The following is a 22,270-nucleotide window of genomic DNA, read 5'->3' as shown; positions in this document are numbered from 1 at the left end:
ACAGATTCGAAATTCAAATGTAATATTTTTTTATAATTAAGTGTAACAGTATTTATGGCCAGACTAAGTATTTACAAATATATTGCTAAATTTGTTGATAAGTGCAATACTCGAGAACAGTTTGACCAATTAATTTTTTTATTGTTTTTATTAAAGAACAAGGAAGGTTCAAATGGAGAACAAATACCTACCTCAGGTGTAGCAGGGGCGGACCGATTGTGTAAAATAAAATAATGCTGGTACTGAGTCAAAACAAAAAAACGAAATAACAGTATGACAATATATATCACGGGTTAAAGCAAAAACCAACTCGTATGAATTTGATCCTTGTGTGTATGTGAAGAAAGTAATAGAGATTAAGAGAGAACTATAAAATATTCTTGATTTAAATTATATGCTTTGTTACATATTCACCGTTTACTTAATAAGCAGTAACTCGTATACACGGGTTTAGAAGTGTTCTATATAAATTACGTGCTATGAAACAATAGAATGAAGATATATCATTTCAAATATGATATAGAAACTAATAATAAACATTTAAATTGGTATGTTACACGGCAATGATTGTATGCCAGAGTTAAAATACGAAACTGTGATTGAAAAGATAAAGCTTTCGTTTTATTATATTTTACAAAAATAATAAATAATTCATTCCGCAATACTTGCATAAAATGGCTGGGCTAGTGACAGGGCTAGGACTGGCTATAAAAGTGTTGATCTGGCGCTAGCTTTTGAAGATTAAATTCATTTGGTAGTCCCTGTTAGTTTTACCAAAATTAAATCTTGTCTTCAGCACTTGCTGATTATTGTTACCAAGAATTCCGTTCTGATTAAAAGAGACGGTGTATCTGAGAAAAATTATATTATATGTTTTTGTACTTCGGTGCCGAATTTGAGACACAATTTTACACACCTTTAATTCTATTTACCCGACAAAGCCACCGCGTTAACTTTATGATTTGACTTCTTTGATTCTCTTGCTCTATTAGATTAAAGAGACGCGAGAACGGGAATTCAGGCTCGACATTTGAATATTGTCATCAAATATACATATTCTATATGGAAATTTCATGCGACAACATAAATGTTGAAAAATCCCGCACACCGCTAATAAATACAACTTGGTTGCACAATACAGCTCTTCCAATTTCCAACAACGCATCAAGTTTACACTCTAAACATTGAAAATACCTGTTTTGCTTTACGTAACAACTATGTGTACTTTAGATTAAAGCTTCATCAAATTTTAACGTGGGCGTCCTTAAAGCTGGCGATAGTTGGTCTGTTCGTGTGTTTATGTAATGAAATTTGTTAATTAGAAATATTCAAAGTTTATAGTTTTAATCACAAGTGTAGCACAATTATAGTTAACATGGTTTAGGATCGGACGTTTGTTTCTTAGTGTTGTGTTGTGCTTTTTTTAATAAACGTGTGTTATACACGTTTATTAAACACATTTACACATTACATGACATGGTGTAACTGCTATTGCCAGTTCAATGCTATTTGAATCCAACGCAAAAAGAAACAAATTAAACCAAGCAGATATTGACCAGATTTTTGGAAAGTATTGTCCTTTCAGAAACAATACGTTGCCTAATACTTTCATTATAGAAATAAACTTTTGGGATGCTCGGAGTAAATCGCTCACGAGTGATAGTGCTGTTTGGTGCTCATTGTTTATTTTTTAATCTAAGTTATCATATCATAACATGTATCTTCTCTGTTTCTATCTATACACAATAATGATTGTTAATTCATTTGTTTATATATCGAGTAGAACAAAATGCGAAACAAAACACACTGTACCTATTGCTATACAACTAAACTCAGTTCCCACAACAAATTCTAAAGCTATGCAAACCTTAACGCAGACAATTTTCCATGAATCCTATCGTCTACAGTCAACACGATGTATAACAAAATGCAAAATACAACTTCAAAGTCCACGACCAGTGGTTATGATTCAGCGGACTTACGTCTGCACAAACACGCTGCGCAGATAAATAATGCTGCAATATGCAGAGGTCTTGCCTAGGAATTTTGACAAACCAACTCTCGCAGTGCCAATCATACATTTGATTAATTATTACGCAGCTATATTAAAATAGCATTCCAAAAGGAACTTTATTAACATCAAATAAGCTATTTAAATTTAATAGCATTCCAAAAATATTAAACACGCTTTTAACCTACGTACTATGAGTTTAATAATATGTAATGAAATTCCATCAACACATTTTCCATCAGTTTTGTATATCAAAGTAAATTAATGCAAGTGCTCATTTTCAGTGTAACAAGTTCCAAGTATTCGTGGTGATTATTCAGTGTGCGGATAATTTAAACTCAAGTATGTATCATATAAATTATTCCTGCGTGGTATAAAACGCTTTGTAGTTTCAAACTATAATAAACATTGAGTGGGTTATGTTGACAGAACGAAATGTAGTAAGATATGTTAACGATTTATTAACAATGAGTTTTGCCTTTTATCGTAACCGTTATGAAATCAAAAATATTTTAAATTGAATTCGTTATGGAAACCTTTATTGCAAATATCGCTATTAAAGAGCATTGCGATCGACCTAGACCCACCCGTATACCGCAATTACTCTAGGCTAAAAGAATTCTTTCCATAAATGAATGTTAATAAAGGCTAGAGAAAAGAAAATTGTACAGTAGCCGACATAAACAGCTATAATAAGGCTACGGTTGAATGCAGCTCTAGAATTATATATATTATAAGATTTTTTCGTTCAAAAGCTGTATTCCATACGTTACACTAATAAAACTACAGTATCAGATAATTACTAAATAAACCGAAAGTACATGAGAAAAAAGTAAAAAGGGAATTCCTATCAAGCATTACGACATTTTTAACATTTTCTACATTTTCATGATACCTCCTGTCTATAACAACAATAAAAAAGTCAGATCACTGCCAAAATAGAGAAGACAAAAATATTGACGGTTTAAATAAAAAATCGATCAATAAAACAGTCGCAAGCCTTATGGCCGGTTAAACGGAAGTACACTTATGTCATTTCCCATCGTGACAATTGGTTCTTCCGATTATTCCATCGGCTCGCACAATGAGCAATGTTTTAAATTAAAAATAGTAGCTTTAGTACGGTATAGAACTTTTAAAACGTTCCCTTTGAGAAGAAGTATTATCGAAATAGACGTGCGGCATCGTGAAAATGTAAAAAATAAGTTTATATTTTACTATGATTCAATTTTAATATTTTTATCCCCAGATTTTTTTTGAAAATATTTATCGTCGTTTATTTTAGAATGTGGGACACGTGTACTAATTTTTGTTCTTAAATTATGGACGTGATTAGATAAATTACCTAATAAAATGAGCGCTTTACGCACCTATCAAACGGTTGAATCCTATATTATTTACAGTATTTCTGCATGCCGGCGATAATTTGTAGAACTCATATGTTTTAAAAATAAATAAAACTAAACATCGACTTATATAATATCATTAAAACGTTTAAAATAGTGTCCAGCTGTAATCTGTGAGTGACGGTAGACATAGCGGACACACAACTAGTGCCAAAAAGAAAAAAAAATGATTAAAACCAGGGAAATATTATATGAAAATATCTTTCGTTTCACTATTTTATAACTAACTGAAATGCGCTTTGCATCATTTACAAGAGTAATTGTCAACATAATTGTGTTTCTGTATGTAATATTTAGAGCGCTCTATAATTTAACCAAGTCTTTGAATTTTGTACATAGTGCTTATAAGTAAACTACCGAAATTAAAAATAAAATAACAATTATATTTCATAAAATAAGCGGGTGACATAATTTACTGTCTTTGATGAAATGAAATTATATTTTACTCTAGGTTATATATTTCTTTTTCACAACTTGTCTTCGTATTTCGTTTATTAATGACTTCTATGTTTTGATTATCAAGTTTAAAATAAGGGAAGTGAATGAACTTTTTGTATAGTATCTCTTATAGGGAGAATGAAAAAAAAATGAGACACTTTTAGGTTTACTCAATGAATAGGGACATTATGTGTATTGTTGACTGACACTTTTATCTTTCTTTTTAAAAGTATTATTATAATGAGTAAGAGACATAATTCTAACACCATAAGCTTTCGGAGACAGGTTGCTACTTAGTACCAGGTGGAAAAGCTGTCAAAATGTCTCAGTGCTTTAATTTATTTAAACATCAGCATTATAATTCACAGCGTCCACATCATTATAGGGTTTACAATAGAAGATTAATCCCAACTAATCCAGCACTGTCGCTTAATTAACGAACACCTGTTGCACATAACGTGACGCCAGTCTATTGTGTGACATAAAAATAGATGGAGCGCAAATTACGATATTGAACTGTTATTTAAGATCTCATGACAAAACCTGGCTCTTTTCCACGCAATACTCATCCGACATTTTCGTAACAATTCCCCTGATAATTGTAATTTTTAGGGAGACAAAATAGGTGTCAATTGACATATATTTTTCTAACCACTCTTCATGTTCGAGTACATCAAAGTGAGGAATGAAAATTGGCACAGTAATTAGTGCGAATATTTTGATGAACGGTTGTGTATTGACAAAGCATCATTGGCAAACGATAGCACCGTTTGCCAACGAAGCTAACATCGCTTGCGACAGTCAGGTGGGGTCGAAGGGAGATAAATCGAGAGGCTGCCTATATCTCTAGGGGACAGCGGCTTCAGTCGCAAACGAACGATACACCAGTCCACACGCACTACTTAATCCCTTGAGAGGTTTGTGATAGTGTGGTGATAGTAAATAGTGATTGCATTTGAAGTGTAAACAGAAATAATATGAAGTGGTTTTTAGTTTTAAAGATAAAGCATCGAGATGTGGGATGACGTGGTAGAGGAAGAGAAACCGAAGGAGGCGCCAGCAGGTGATGCCGCTGCCCCTGCCGCTGATGCTGCACCGGCGGCCGATGGAGCTGCCCCCGCTGAGGGTAAAACCGAGGTCGCTGATACTCCTGCACCACAGAAGCCCGAAGATGCAGATAAGCCGAAGAGGCTTGTTTGCAAACATTGGGTCAGGTAAATATATTTTTATTTTATTATGACGCGGATAGATCCTGCCCTCGTTTCATTATATAGCTCGCATATTCTCTATAATTTGATAATCCTTACGAAGTGACATATTTTTCCTTAATTTATTTTGAATGAGTTATTTTTAATATCCTAAACTTCGTTTGAATTGCAGGCCGAAATTCTCACAATACAACTATCTCTACGAATTCCAAAAGAATTACTACGATGATCTTATCAACTACATAGACAGACGCAACAGAGGACTACCCGTGGAGCGACCGAAGCCCCAGACGTGGGGTGAACGGGCCCTCCGCAGCTACTACTACTCGCATGACTACAACTATGACGTCGCTAGATCGACAAACCAGGACAGATATCTACTCCATCACATCTCCGTTGGTGCTAAATTCCACCGAGCCCACACCAAGTCCCTTATCGCTAGGAAGTATTCCAACCTCGGGTTTAACACCGTATACCTCTAGCTTCGCTTTTACAACCCCGCTTGACGTTGCTTCGCGGACCCCACACGAACGCTCTTCGTGACCTTACAATTCATGTTACAGGATCTCGTTGTCGTGAGTCCACACGCCGTTACCATAAGCGGTCCTTCAATATTGTTGTGATCTAAGTCCGCATTCCTCTGTCAATGTCTATCGATTTTGGAGAAGACAATAAACACTAACTTTTAAACGGGCTTTTTATTGCTTACGTTACGACTGACATGGCTCTTTATTTTTTAATATGTTTTTATTTGTACTACTTAAACTTTTTATGTGCAGTGCGAAGTGTTAAAATGCAAAGCGATGTCAGTTGTTACGACACTTATACTATATATTTATAAGGTTCGATTTAATAAATGCTCAGTCATATAGAAAGAAATCTCTTAATATCAACTCTAATGAAAACAAATACATCATCATAATTTACTATGTAACACAGCAATGACGTTAACCCTGGTAATGAATAATTGAGACAAGCCATCTATGAGCCAAGTTCACTCTCAATTAAATAATTGTGTTTAATTAATTGTCTAATTGATGATTAAGACTGTCATGTACGAACATAAGATTATATATTAAACATTGCATTCGCTTGTTCTTATTATTAAAAAATTAAATTTACTCCCGCCATTAATTTTATTAATAGAATAGAAATCAGGGTCATATCATCAATTTATTAAAATCTGCATGATAAAAAGTGCTATTTATGCACAATCAATCAAAACACAGCATGAATAATAACAAAGATGAAATGAGTCCGTTTCAGCCTAGTTAGTACAGCGATAACAATTAAAAAGCACTTAAACCATATCTCACATCTCATATTGTGTAGCCAACATACGAAAATTTTCAATGTCGAGATATCTAAAATAACTTATCTTTGACAGTTCAGTGAATGTAATCATTTGGAATGCGGCCAAAACGCCAGGCTACCTAGCAGGTACAATCGGCATTAAGCCAAACGCTGCATAATTAAATGTTACAATGACTAAGGGTCCCCCACTGTTGATTTCGGATTGTGATATAAATAGATTATTTTACGATACATTTTGTTAACCACCTTGGAGTTTGAAACCGATTAATTTGGATGTTTTAAAGTTTCGCTATAGTTAACCTGTTGGAGGAGCTATGACGAGGCAAGTTGGTGAAGTGGGGTTGAATAATGAGTTGTTACATTAGTTTCGTAATAATCGCAGCATAGAATCAATAAATAATTGTGTTATCTTATTATTCATCCTTTATGGTCTAACAAATATTGTGCGAACAATAATAAAGCGAATAATCAACTTTTAAAATGAAGCACTTTTACAGATTTTACTTTCAAGAAAATGTTTATAACTTTCTTCTCTCTTATTAGGTTTTCTACATTAATATCAGCATGCGAATGGCAATTAATGGGTTTTATTAAGAGAGGCAATTTATATTTTAATTTTAGTATAAAGTAAAAAAAAATATGTAAAATTTCTGTCTACCTTCCCCTCGTAACTTAAATAGAGTCAATATGACTAACTTGATTATATATTTTTTTTTTCCTACTAATCTGTTTCTGATACTGTTTTATATTATAGCACAGAGCATAATGTGATTTGATGAGTATTTTTACCGTCCACTATCGTACGTCTAGTACCTTAGTATAGTTCTGCAGATATTTCAAAATAATAAAAAATATATCCAAGGTATATGGATAGTCCAAATCGGAATTGTATCAAAATTAATAATCATCAATGACTACAAACAGTGTACAGAATATGGGAATAAGTCGAAGAAATGCACTCAAATATACTTTCCTCTTCAATTCGCGCTGAATGCTACCGAGGTCTGAATCACTTCCACTACCATTCCTGTGACGACATTGCAATTTCCAGGCCCATAATTTCCTTTAAGATTGACAACACGATCACACAGATGTTATGTGGCTATATTAATGGTGGCGCACATCGCTTGTAGGAAAAAGGAACCATTTCACTGTTACATGTTATTTTTCATAAAATCATACTAAACACAAAATCTTTACGTTTTTTTCTATCCCATAAAAATAAAATTTTATTCACTTTGAACTTTTTAAGTGGGTATTCCATTCTAGGTGGAATTCAGTGTATATATTCTTTTTGAATAACTATATCACATCACACATGAATAAAGTAAACCTAACCAAAAAATTTATATGCTTTACTTAATAGGAATTTTATATTATAAACAAGTGAAGTTTCTGTCTCGGAAAAGAAGTAGACATAATCCACATTTATATCAATTAGATCTTATTCCAAATAAGTCAATAATATAAACCGATACTCTCAGCATCATTACATTAGATGCAGAAATTCGAACCTTTATTTTTAAATCAAAAATAATAGAAAAAGCCATGTTATAAGGAAAAACCAGGCTATAATTTAGTCTAAAAAATTTTGACGCAGCTCAAAAAGAGATTTAGTTCACCAAGGCGTACAAAATAATGATTAAAATGTCTCCAAATTACATTTCATCGCATGCACTGCTTAAATGATTAAGACGACCTATTCTACTAATGAATGGAAGTAGGTACTTATGAGTCGTACTATAAAAATCTACAAAAAGGTTCACGGGGAGACATAATATACATCTACCTAACAGTGTAGCTATAAAAGAGATTTTTTTATTAAAATAATTATGATGAAATACCTGCTGAATTTTTTCATGTCAATATAGAAAATCAAATTATTTATCATAACTATAAAAATGTTGTACACTAACTGTTTAAATTATGAGCATAAGTTAACCATAATATTTGGGAGTCATCCAAATGGCACTTTCTCCATCCATATACAGTCATAGTCCACATTCATATGCACTGATAGGAAACTTTCCGATCTTGGCAATTAATGAACCTTATTTTACTTGGCATCATGAATGGGAATGCAATAAATAATGATGAATTATTAGGACAGAGGTATCTCGGCAGTTACAACACTGTCAATACATAGCACACCGTGTCAGAAACAATTCATTTGTAGCATTGCATTGGAATACTTGCTGACCAATGTAACCCTGGCATTAAAGGTTAAAGATGGAAGTTATATCTGTATCTCTATTTCTATCTAAATTTGTATACTGTTTAACCACAATTATAATCAGTTAAGCCTTTTATAAGTAGTTAGGGATTTACATAAATGCTTGTATACATATAGTTTTTAAAAATGTTGCTTAGTGTTTTACATGTTAGAATTACAAAATAAGCACATTGAATTGTTCCATTATGTGTATATTGTTTATATAAAGAACTAAAATTATAAGAACTTTGAGAAAGTAGAAGGTCATGGTCATCACCTCATACATGTTCCCACAGCTGGGACACCTATAGTTCAAGCCATAATCCACCTAGCTGACCAGGTACGTGTTGGCAGATGTCACATGCGGTCGAACTTTTGATATTTGGATATGCTGGCTTCCTCTTGCTGTTTTCCTTCATCATTTTGAGCGGTAGTGACGTTATCCACATGCGCAGACAAATTGAAAAATCAATTTATTCCCCGGCTTATCGATTTAAATTTCAAGGATCTCTTACTGACCACTGAGCCTCTACTGCTTTTTAAGTTCATGATATACTCAAAAGCATTACATGAGCGCGACCGATTTTAGATGTTATTAAGCGGCTACTAAATGTCGTGTAGATAATTATTATATAAATTATAAAATAATAGAGTTGGAGTGTAAAAGCTTTACCGATTTTCATTTGTTGTTAATGAAAATTCATATTCGCAAAAAAAGCTACCATGAAAATAGTGTCAACGAATACAATTCTATTCCATTTTGTTATTTGTTACATCTACAGGCGTTATAACATATGTGACAAAATACAAAATCCATTATAAACTGCTTTGTAGGTTTTGGCCCGTCCATTGCAGTTAATTTCGATCTGTTACGCCTGTACAAAACTGTTGAAATTAAAAACACAGTAAAACAAACAAGCTTTGTAGTCCCAAACGAGCTGACACGGTTGACATTTCGCTTTGCTTTGAAAAATTCAATTCATAGATTTGCTATAAACGCAAACGTGTCTGCGTCATGACAAAAGTTTATTTATGAACATTTCCTCATGCCGAGTGATTATAAGCTCGTACTGTGACAATAGCGAAGAACTCTTTCGCCAATTGGAAACGTTTTGGTTTAAGTGACAGTTATAAATTGATACAGATAAATAATAGAGTAGCACCGGTAGCAAGCGCCAAAATGATTGACCGGTGCTTGGAGATAACGCTGCGGGCACTGTATTTTTTTTTGTCACAGCCGCGTGATAGAAATAGTTGTGACATACACAATGAGTTTTAAATTATTTTTTGGAAGAGTCGCAATCATCAATAATATACTTTTAAACATCGATTCACAAAAATTTCTATATTAAGCTTGAGAACAAAATTATATTATTTTTGTAAGACTAATCGTTGTTTGTTTATTTTATTAATTCAGTAAAAATAACAAAATAATAAAAAGAACAAATGTAAGTTTAAAAATATGTACTTGAATAGGGTCAGATACAAGACTATTGAGTCTACGAATTAAATATTAACATGTTTACATCTTTACGATATATGACTACTAGAACATATAATTGATACAACAAAAATTTAACTATGAATATGTCGATAACGCTTTCAAGCAATCGTTTAATGAAGTAAAACCTCTGTACAGTTAATTCGTAATAAATTATCAAATAAATTTATATTCAATCCAAATAATTGCATATAAGTGTATCATTAATATTGTACAACTAAGAAATAAGGTGTAAAATATGAAACGCAAACGATTCGTAGACGATGTATTGCATAATAGGTTAAACATGTGGAAATACAGTTAATAGCAATATTCCTTGCTTTCAACTAATGACATGGATTATCTTTCAGCTCTACATACGCTCAACACGTGTATACTGACTGAGGAAGCGCTCATTAGCGAAACGTGGTTTGACATTCTCAGAAATTCTACATTTCATATAATTTCGATGTATTACATAGATAAGCCGATTCACAAATATATTGGAGATTTATTTTGATTATTCAATCTCTCGAAATACATATTCTTTTAAGTGCGTTATAGTTTTAGTTCAGTGCGTAAAGCTTACGCCTACGATGATATTATCTGGTTTGAGGACGCTCGAGCGAGCAATATTAAGCAGTGTTAATTCAACGTTTTGCATAATATTTAACAGAAGGAGAATATTTGAATGATCTTGAATAATTCAATAATAAAAGTGTGTCAAAAGGTTTATTCTACAACCAATTGGTTATAACATGGAATCACTAATTAGCGTTCATCAGACGTGCGTCTGTCCGAAACGTGCCACTGTAGGGGATACGTTTTATATAACACAAAATAGAAAACATAACATAATTATGGAAATTTATCTTGAAACATGACGCACAACACGTGTCGCTAGCAGATGTTTCCTAGTGGATATGCACTCTAAAATATTATGCTTATAATTTAAATTTAAAGCGATAGGTTGCAAATCATTCAAGCTTAGTTTTGACGTGAATCAAACATCATTTTTGGATGTTATGACTATCCTCACCGGATGGTTGAATTTCGTAAATTATAATTTACCAGCTTACTTTATGTGTACTAAATGGTGTTATAAATACAGAATAAAAATCTTAGGTATGCAATATTACAAATATTTTAAAAAAAATTGTTGCCTTTATTTTGAAATACAGTACCTAAGCCAGAACCGAAAAATATATTAATTGGGTGCGCGTTGCTAAAATTCGACCGTCGTCGAACTTTTTATTCTGCGACATTCCGGTGTCCTCATGATGTTTAGTTACAGCGTTTCAATGAAAGAGTGAATAATGTGCAGATTAATGAAAAAAACAATTTATGTCCTGCATGCTGCGAGGTCTTAACCACTTTGCCACCACTACGCTTACATAAAAAATCTAATCTAGCTTGGTTCTAACATAAAATATATATGTCAGACTATTTGATTTACATTTTCTGTTCACCACCCGTCATATACCTAAAGAATAACATTTTCAGTTAATCCGAATGCATAAAAAATTTACAGTATATACATATAATATTATAGTTGTTATTCATATGTTATTATACTTTGAAAACGTCAATTCTGCGCAAAGCATAAAACATAGTTACGAGCGAAACAAATATGCAATTGATATCGACCATGATCGGATTTCGACACATAAATGTTTTAACTATATTCAGTGTCACTTTAAGTTATACACAGGCAATACACAAGGTTTTCACAGAGAATGAACCAACTCTCGATGGCCAAGAATACATCAAGAAAATTGTTAAAGGGGAGAGTGAGTTTTTGTAGTACATGTTCTTAGGATGTTATTTTAAGATAAAAATTGTCGCATTAATATGTTTACGAATTTAATGTCTGTTATCAATTACACATATTTAATAAGCATTATTCAAATAAACTGCTATTATTGAAGTAAAAAATGAAACCACATAATATATAGCAGTTATTACTGTTATCAGCAAATTCGAAATAATCTCTAAATAACATTAAATGTGCAATATTATTCTATTATACTCAAATTAAATTGTGTACTATTCCTAGTATACAATTAAATTTTTTTAAAAATATTATACAGTTAAATTTAAATTTCCGCGAAGTTTATTTCAATGCATCACATTCTACACGATATCTAATTCTTAGAATAATTGTGTTTCTAGAAATGGATGATCCGCAAGGAATTCTGTATTTCACTGCGCCATATAGAATTTGCTCTGGAAAAGGGTGTAATGACAAAAATGAGAATTTTCATATGGTGTTCCCTCTGTATGTTGGAACGAAAGCCAAAGAGAAGTTTCGTACTATATACACAAGGGATTACGAAATGGTGCATTCTACAAGTCCGAATGTGCCGTTTAAAAAGTATCCTACTAAACATATATGGACTTTACCTCCGAACTGTACTACTGAATCTACTACTGCCCCTTCACCTGACCCTACTAAGGAACCTCCTAAAGAATATGACGAGGGACTTAAACCGCCATCTGTAAAACCCCACTGTCCTGTTAGGATCAGCAGGGTTGACTTCGGCCCAACAACGCCAGAAAAGACCCTCCGAATTGTAAAGAGATACTTCGGAAAGAGATAGTAATTTTTAGATCAAAAAAAATTACTGACATTTATGATTTTTTTAAGATGTGGCTTAAGGAAAAATAAAACTCCCGCATAATCTGTAAAGTTCAATTATTTATAATTAATTCCTTTATTATACGCACAATGAACGTATAGCACATTAATTATTTCATTTACGATAAGCGATTCGCTATTAAAGAAGTACCTAATATTGGGGGGTGAAATCGCTGACAATTATCAGACTTTAAAAGATATCGCTTGTACCTTCTTAAACTGTTCATATAAGACACTCAGAAAATGTAGCTGTAAAGAAAGATGAAATTATGGAAATCTCTCAAAAAGAAAAAAGAAAGATCTGAGCGACAGCAATATTTCAATACGTCAGAAAGATTTAAGATACATGTATCTAAATCACACTAATTTTAATTGTTAGAGAAATTGTTTTTTTTTTCCAAAAGTATAAACGATTTGTGTGTATAGTTGTTATATCTAATACTAACAAATTATCAAACATACACACTGTTAATTTCCAAATTATTAGTGATTTTCTTTAGGGGATACGAGTTTTGAAAATTTACCATGTATATGTTTTATTACACAACTGGTAACATGATAATACATCGACGAAGGGAGAATAATTAACTCTTACTTCACGGCCTGTTCCACCCCAGTGTCAGATTTATCACATGACTCGTATGCGGCATACCCCTTATATACCCCTACCATAATATTTAAGGTTTCTAGAATGTATTATAATAGAATCGTTCATAAATCTGTTTTGTCTTAATGGTCTAAAACACTTAAAACATGTTTTTTGTTCTCGTAAACGAGTAGCGAAACAGATTGATCAGTGAAATACATTCGCCCGTCCCAAAAGGGCACTGCACATCAAACATTTATTAGATATAATTTTTTTTATAAATAAAATAGCAATTAAAACATATTTTCTATTGTCCAGATTTACGTTAATGTTGAAGCTCTAAACTTTAAATTTTAGTTTCATTCGGCATTGAAATGAGATTTTACACATGAGATTTTTTTAAGAAAAGACAAATTTTTGATCACGAGGCGGGTTTCGAATCCAGGCCATTTTACAAATTGTACTGATCAAAGTTTTTCTATTCTTTTAAAAATTATTTCATTCCAAAAATTATTCATTATTTCACAACACTCACAACCTTAATAGAGCATATTTCTTTCAGGTATTGTTGTTTTTTCTTTTAACATGTCACATAAACTCTGTTTTATGCTTGTCCATTTGGAGGCATTGGTGGACCCCATCGCAGAAAACTGAATTTAATTTTTTTCGAAGACATCGCTCTAACGACAAAATTAATCAAGAACCCATCGGGGAATGCAAATGTCCTCCTAATGAAGGTATTGATCTTAATTTTAATTTATATTCACTAGTTGTAAAATAAAAACCCCTGCTTTCTCGTTAGACAAACACAGACATTGTTTTAAGATTTATTTCAATTAAGTAAGGACTTTAATTGATTGAGATTAAATTTTATTCAGTTTTTATTTAAATTAGATTCTGTAAAACCTTTTGACATTTAAAAATAATAGAAAAATAATAAAAAAACATTAAATTTTCTCATTGCATATTACAGAAATAGTTCGTTAATTAATTTTTTATTAAAAGTTTACATTTTTGCGATATAATATATATTTAGTTCGATGATAAGCATAATTTATGTAGTATTAAAGTACTGCTCAAAATATACTTATCTTAATGATATTATATTTAGATACAAAAGGTAGCAATGTCTTGAATTCAACAAATACTTGTCACTCACACATATCCACTTGTAAAATTTTGCAGTGAAAGCTTAATTAACCAAATTCAAATGATTTAAATTATAAGTAGGTATTGTTGTTAGATGCCTCGAAATGTATGCATATAGTTTCATACTCTTTACAGTTCATATCACCTCAACTTGATATTTTTGTACATGCTATTTATCATTATGATACTCATAATTAAAAATTAATGAATTATCCACAAGCTTTTTTACAGAATGTGTCCAAGATTTTAAAATTGACGAAAACATGCTACACTTTCAACATCTACAAGGCATAATTCACGACAATGATCTGAGTAGGTTTTACGAAGAAAAAACCTACAGTGACAAAAACCTTGTAAAAAATACTACAAGAATGCGACGAAGCAACGATGGTCGGGAGAAGTGTTGCTGCCCACCAATGATTGTGAAAATACCCGCATTTATAACAGAAAAGCGGTTCAAAGACGTAATCGAGCGCTTCAATAAAATATAACCTAAATTGCACGTAATGTAGGTATGGCGATTGTTCATACATGAACTGAATTTAACGCTTCAGCAAACAATAGACTCAGTTTCGCAATGCATCAAAGGGAATGTTCTGAAAAATTTTTACATGCAAGCAATGTAGTTTCCATAAATTTATATGCCAAAGCAAAATCCAGAGGTATGAATGGAACATTCCAGAACGACATAAAAGTTTATTGTAAATGACATAGATCGCTGAACAATTTTAATTACACCCTAACATCAAACGATATTTTGTCCTGTTGGAGCTGTTTATGATTTATTTCAATGAGTATCCTATAAACATGCATGAAACATTCCAAATATGATACATTTGTAGACTATTATCATGACCGTAGTCCATATTTTAATTAAACATGTTTATTGCATTGCAATCTCTTTCATAGGAATAATATGAATGCAAAATTTCATATTTTCCATAAACTCAGCTCTAACCATTTAATGGTTTTACTGGAATGTAATAACAGAAACTGTTGCATGTTTTGCAATATCTTTTCAATTTTCCATTCTCTTACAATGTACTCGGTTGTAATATGGGTTTTCCTCGTGAATGTTTTTTGCGTTGCAATTGAAAATGATACCAATAACACAGGTACTTAGCACATCGTTTATAACTTCATCAAATACGTACTTTCATAATCAATGAATCGGCAAAAACGTAGTTAAATCATGATTAGCATTAATATATTTATTAATTACATTAAACTAATTATTCGGTTTCAATATTGATAATAATTTATTATCAATCAGTTCACGTAATCCTAAAATCACGTGTAGCATGATTAAATTTTAATTACAGTTAAATTTATAGATTTTAATCACAACCCGTATTGCTTCATCATAAATACCTGATGTTTAATAGATGGAAAATATTTAAAACTATTTTGATATGAATTCTATATGTTCTATATATTAAAGATAATTAATTAAATTTTCCGCTCACTGAATACAGTAAAATATAGAGTTACTGTTCACATTTTAAATGATAACTTAAAAATAATAAATTTTATTATGATAATACTATATTGCTTTTAATTATTTATTACAGGTGATTGCACAAAAAAACCACCGCTTGTTCTTGTGCCTGTGGTGATTAAATTATATCGATATCCACAGCTAACTAATCCTAAAACAAGAAGAACATCTAATGAATTTATTGAATAAGTAAAAGGAAATTTTGCAGATCGCTTAGTAAAAATGTTATAATATTTTTTGTAGTGTTTTATTACGTTCCTCTGACTAAACAAAAAGATGAAAAAAGTGCATGGTATTATTAAAGAATCGTTAAAAAACGAAGAACGCGACAAACAATGATTCTCCATACTAAACTATGACATAACAATCTAACGCAGGTGGGCTTTTAAAATCAATTGAAAAGCGAGCACGTCCCGATAGCATTCGGACAGCTGCTAATAACATGCTCTGAAAGAAACGTTTGAATGACACGCTAGTCCATTGTCTACGCTGCACACATCTATATTCGCTTTGCAAGTTATTGGGTAAGATTCTTAATCTTATTCCTTCACACGAAATTTGGGGAATACATCGAATTACTTATTGTTTTAACTCTCTGTGACATTGTGGAAATGTGGCGTTGAAATAATACAACAGCGTAGGACTACTTGCAGTTTTATCATTCGTTTTTCAATACTACATCGTAAAGTTATTTGTTACAGATTATGCTAACCAAGATTTTAGTGTTACTTTTTATTTTAAAACGGAATCGCGCCTCCATAGCTGGTGTGACATACATGGATGATTTCGATTTTGAGCAAAGATACAGAAACCTGCATGAATGCGACCCATTTTATTGGCATCCGTTGCATTTACCGGAGGAATGCGCCGACATGTTCGCGAAATTGATACGTTCCAAAATAAATACACCCTACCAGATCGTGCAAGAAACAGAGCCAACATTTACGCTGGACACGCTATACAGTCGATTACATGGTGATATTCCTTTCCCCAATACCTTTAATGATATAAGGTATGGAATTCATGTATACGACAGAAGTATCGAATCATACGACAGGTACCGAAGCATAGATACGGTTCCTGTAGAAACACAAATATTAGAGCTCTATCAATCAAGACCCCTAACACCGATGGATAAATTATTTGAGTTAATGAGAAGGGATATCAAAGACAACCCGAGCGCACCGAAGATCACATCAATACCCTATTTTGGGGGAGTGGCACTGTATAGGCAACCAGTTTCGTACAAAACCGAAGCTATGATAAAAAGACTATCGGGTGCTTACGCTAAGGCTGCGTATCAACCGTAATACGATAAATTAGTTATAGTTTTATATGAAGCTTAGTGAAGTTTTGGGTAATAAAATACAACTAATATTTAATAAAATCTCCTTGTTTTATAATATTTTTATTTGAAATATAGGAAACTAATGGAAGAATAGAATCTGAAGACTCCAAATAAAAGTCCAAAAAAAGACTCCAAGTCGAGCAAAAAAAAGCGGCACGGCCGTACTATCCTCTATCTAACAATTCAGCATAATAAAGAATCTTATTTAATATAATACGTATTTACATTAGGTCTTCATACGATAGCCGAGTTTATATTTTTTTTTTATTATTATTAAAAACAAAAGATCTTTCAGTTAAGTTGATAGAGTGTTCTTCAGCTAGCTAATTACGTAACAACTTAAGGTAGAAGGTCCCTTAAGTATGGACTGAATAAATTAATAACCAACTTGGTATTATACGGATCTTACAACTTTTTACAGTACAAGAACTATGTTGCGAACTGGTTTTTTTTATGTTGTTTTATATGGGATATATACTTACTTCCATCATAATGAAAGAATTATTGAGTAAGTTATAATTATTTGTATAATAGACATTATTTAGCTAGCTACTAGATAATATCCTTTATAAGTGTAATTTTAACTTCGTTGTGAACGCTTTGCGGAAAATTATAATTTATGCATACATTTTTTTTCTAAAGTTGCTAAATTTTAAACATAATTTTAAAGAATGGTTTTAATATGAATATTAGGTATATTCGTAATTCATACCAACGTAAACTGTGAAATATATCGTTTAGATCTGATTTGAATAGGTTTTCTTATCACTATATTAAGTATCTATAATCCTATATATCAATAGTATAACTATAGAGGCAGCGAGATAGAAGTAACAAGCAACCCTCAACATTTTGTACTAGTCCTATATTTATTTTCATAATTATTTACAAAATATCCAGTCACATTTAAAGAATATTAGGTTTTAATCAACGACGTCATAATCTAGTATTCATTGGTGTAAATGTTTAAGACAAATACTTTACACGTTCTCTCTCTACCATTTTATACTCGATTGCTTCATATTTCATATTTCATTTCTGATGGGCGGCTGTAAAATAGTTTACTTTCTATTCTTAATTTGCTCCTGCTACAATTCTGTGGTGATGCGTCATAACACAAATAAAGCAAAAATATGCGTATTTTCTCTTCCCATTGTTCACAGAAACAATGAGCGAGACCTTATTGTACGTACAAAAAGTCCTTTCATTTTCAAGAATGGACATGGTGAGAAATTTCAGTTTAAAATTACAGCTTCAATCAACCCCGACCCAGAATGCGTTGTGATACACAAAAATGATGAAATGTTGTCTAAAGGTAAGCTTTCTGTTCTTATTGAGATTCATTTGGTTAAAACAATATCTCTAGGTATTGATTCGGCTCTGATAACTTTAAAATAAAGTAGACATTCCATTATGCTATACAATAAAGCATACATTATTGTAATATCCTAGATCATTCTCCATTATTTCCGAATTAATTATATATTCACAGGTTATTTTTCTGCTTGCTCTAAATGGAATAGAAGGGACGGTCGACGGCCAGTCATATATGGATCCGTTAGGCATGAGAGTTTTGGAAAACAAATTACCACCTGGCGAGAATCCCTGCAATCCATTGTACTGGTATCCGAGGACCATTCCAGAATATTGTAATTATAAAGTACCAAAGTCGCTTGTGATTAAACCTCCACTGCCGGTTCCGTTACCAGTACCGATGCCAATGATACCGCCACCACCACCACCACCTGTACCAATACCAGCTCCTCCAATGCCGGTTCCCTATCCTATTTATCCCGTACCGCCTTTACCTTACGGAATACCGATTGCACCAACGAATCCCATGATACCAGTTATTCCAAACCCATATATGCCATCTATGTATTCAATGCCCAGTTACCCCAGTCCCCCACAAGCAGCGATGGTACCGGGACTCCCGGGAATGGTTTCACGCGATGGCGGTATCAATATTCTACCATTCTCCGACGTATATGCAGATATGTTAGAGAAACACAAGAACAAAATGATAAGACGGAAATTAGCCAAAATCATTGGCGAATACGAACATTTTCCCAATAGAAAATCTTATAATCGGCTGAAAAGGTTCAGAGAAATGCATTAAGTATACAGTTTATAATTTGGCTTCAATGCTTGAGAATGTATTCAATGTATTTGGTTAATAAAATCATAAAATAATAATCAGGAACCCATCGACTACAAACAAGTTTTAGAAATTAAAACGCGGTCTTGGGGAGACTGTCTCCCCGCTCACGCTCGGTGTAAAGTGTTCGAAACGTCGGGTCAATGATATAATGAATAAATCGCGTTTAAAATCTGTTAAAAAGTTTTTAATTTCTAAATACTCGCGTAAAATCAAACACAAGAAAATACTAACAAACAACTTCTTTTGTGTCCACTGCAGTAACACAGAGTACCTTAGATAGCCCCAACTACAAGCGGATCGAGTGCCCATCGATTACAATATACATTTTCTTACTATGGTTTATGAATTTGAAAATGTGAGTATATCCAACATATACTCACATTATCCTTCTTCACAAATATTTTGAATGTATCGAAATTCAACCTACAAACTTAAAAAAATGTTTTTTTGAATTAAAAGGAAATAACTTATTTTTTAATGTGTTATATTCTTAAGCGTAGCTTGGTTTTTTTTTGTTCTTTAATCTGAATCACTAAAGAAAATAATTATTTCATCAGCAAAGGAGTATATTTTATGATGGTCTTTGTACTGTTATCTTATTATATAGTTTTAGATACTTATTTCAAGGTTGTTTTACTTTTCTATACGGTAATGTGACCAGAGCCACAATCCTCTCAGATATAACTTACCAAGGAATCAGTATATAAATAATATAAAGCCATATAATCATTACAAGTATATTGCAGATCAATCTTTCCAATTCATAAAACAACGTCTACAGAGAAAACATAATATTGTGATTATTCTTGTGGTAGATATACAAAACGTTATCAAAGAATAACATGTGATTGTCCATTAAATACCTTAAAACTATAAGGATTAAAATACATTTTTACTAACATTGCTCACTTAAATCTTAAATATTGGACGGAATACCTGAGGGCTCCACATATATATACAAATATTTGATTTAATAACTATCATTACAAACTACCTTTATTCGACTAAAATTGTGAAAAACATTGATTTAACTCTAATGTGCCTGTAAATTCAACATATAATGCTAAACACTGCACATAGAACAATAAGATTATTCGAGAGATAAAAACATTACTTATACAATGTAATTAAGTACAATATTGCCGCGGAGCTTTTCTACTAACCTATATTACTTACCTAGATTTAAAAAAAATGTCAATTAACAATAACAATTTTTTTTCAATTATTCATATCACCCTAAACACAAAGCATGTGTTTCTTCTACTTAGAAAATTTTAATGTTGATGGCGTTAATTATTGTTTCAACAAATATAGATTTACGGTAAACACGTGAAAAATATAGAAAAGCAAAATTGGACCACATAGTTATCGGCTAAAGTAGCTTTAGTACTTCTATTAATATCTCATCCATTTGTCCAGCTATACATCTATAGCTGAAGAATCACCAAATAAAAAAGCTGATGAGGCATCAAAAATTTCACAAAAGTTTCCTACGAACGCGGAGGCTGTCTGTCGTATCGGTGAAATAGATTTCAAAAGAATTTTGTAAATCGTTGGTAATGTAGATTCTTTGTGCTACAAGCATTTTTGCTTTGACATTGCAGTGTGTGGACGACAAACTCTCTATGTATTTCGAAATCGGCCACTTTGCATCCCTTGTTTGGTCAACGTTCATAAATCAATGAACAACTGTTTGCATATCGCATGAATCTGTACTGATTTTCATTAGCTTTGACCAACTCAATATTTGGAGTTACTGAGTACACTTTGATGGGTAAAATCGCTTTAAAGTTCCGCTTCAATAATTTAGCCGTGGGCTAGAACCTGGCATTACGTATTTCATAACCAATGTTAGGTAGGTAATGTTAACTGAATAAACAGCATCTATGGCATATCGTTTGATAGATTTATTGGTTTCGGTATATTGGATACCACTGAGAAATGCACTTGGAAAGGCTCTATAAATGTTAGCTATATTTAGCAATTTCCCGAATATGTTAATATGCCTTCTGAACAATATCGACATTAATTATTTTCCTGCTTTAATTTGCATATATTGATAGCGTCATGTATATATATTTTTACACAAAAAGTAATTTACCCACAACGCTCACCGCAGTGATGGCAGCGAGTCGACGACTGCATCGAATTTAATTTAAAACCACAACATTAAAATCGAATATACTCGAAGCAATCAACACGCCGTGATATATCGTCGTATAAATTTCTTTAAATGACTCGATTTAGTATTAAACAAAAATTCAGTTCGGATCCAATCAATAATTTTTCACGCTCTAATTTTAAAGAAACTGTGCCAGGGGTAGAACTAAATATTTAGAGTACTAGTAAGTAAGTCTGTTATATTATACTATGCTATTTTATAAATTACTAAATATTCTACGAATAACTCATTATTTTTAATACTACATAATTCTATAATATAAAACAAGAACTTAATAAGATACATTAACGCTAATGGAATGTTTCGTATGGACGGTTAAATCACGTAAACTAATTAATTCCTATGCTATGAGTCTGCTTCATTCTGTACTGACAAATTACATGATGTTTATAATCTACGTTTTAGACATCACTATCAAATGAAAATGCTCACCTTTCATTTATTTTACGAAAATCCAGTTTGTGGATGTGTTCTTGTAGTGTTCGAGAAAATTTTCAAAACAATTATTTTTCACCTTTGATTGTAAATTAAAGAGCTACGGTTCATATCTTCTTATTAAAAATGTGATGAGTCTATACCTTATCACTGACTTTATGTTACAGTACATAATAAAGCAGAAATGTTTCAAATTCTTAATAG

General features: G+C 32.1%; 1 protein-coding gene across 2 annotated transcripts; it reads left to right on the top strand.

Annotated features, from left to right (window-relative positions):
* Positions 1 to 4,612: 4,612 nt before the first annotated feature.
* On the top strand, positions 4,613 to 5,753 carry LOC119835583 (flightin). Of its 2 annotated transcripts, XM_038360497.1 has the most exons (4): positions 4,613 to 4,772; positions 4,849 to 5,069; positions 5,236 to 5,505; positions 5,627 to 5,753. In XM_038360497.1, exons 2-4 carry the CDS (start codon positions 4,870 to 4,872, stop codon positions 5,640 to 5,642), a joined length of 486 nt encoding a protein of 161 aa, XP_038216425.1. In that variant the 5' UTR covers positions 4,613 to 4,772; positions 4,849 to 4,869; the 3' UTR covers positions 5,643 to 5,753. The 2 variants fall into 2 exon arrangements, with proteins under 2 accessions (XP_038216425.1, XP_038216424.1); XM_038360496.1 differs by having other exon boundaries at positions 5,236 to 5,645.
* Positions 5,754 to 22,270: the final 16,517 nt, after the last annotated feature.

This window comes from Zerene cesonia, chromosome Z (assembly GCF_012273895.1).
Source record: "Zerene cesonia ecotype Mississippi chromosome Z, Zerene_cesonia_1.1, whole genome shotgun sequence".
Lineage (NCBI taxonomy): Eukaryota > Metazoa > Arthropoda > Insecta > Lepidoptera > Pieridae > Zerene > Zerene cesonia.
Note: the sequence above shows the minus strand (reverse complement) of the source record. Positions and strands in the feature narration are given on the sequence as shown.

Coding starts and splice junctions, on each gene's coding strand:
- LOC119835583 (XM_038360496.1), top strand. CDS start 4,870: ATGTGGGATGACGTGGTAGAGGAAGAGAAACCGAAGGAGGCGCCAGCA. Junction 5,070..5,235: donor GTTTGCAAACATTGGGTCAG/GTAAATATATTT, acceptor TTTGAATTGCAG/GCCGAAATTCTCACAATACA.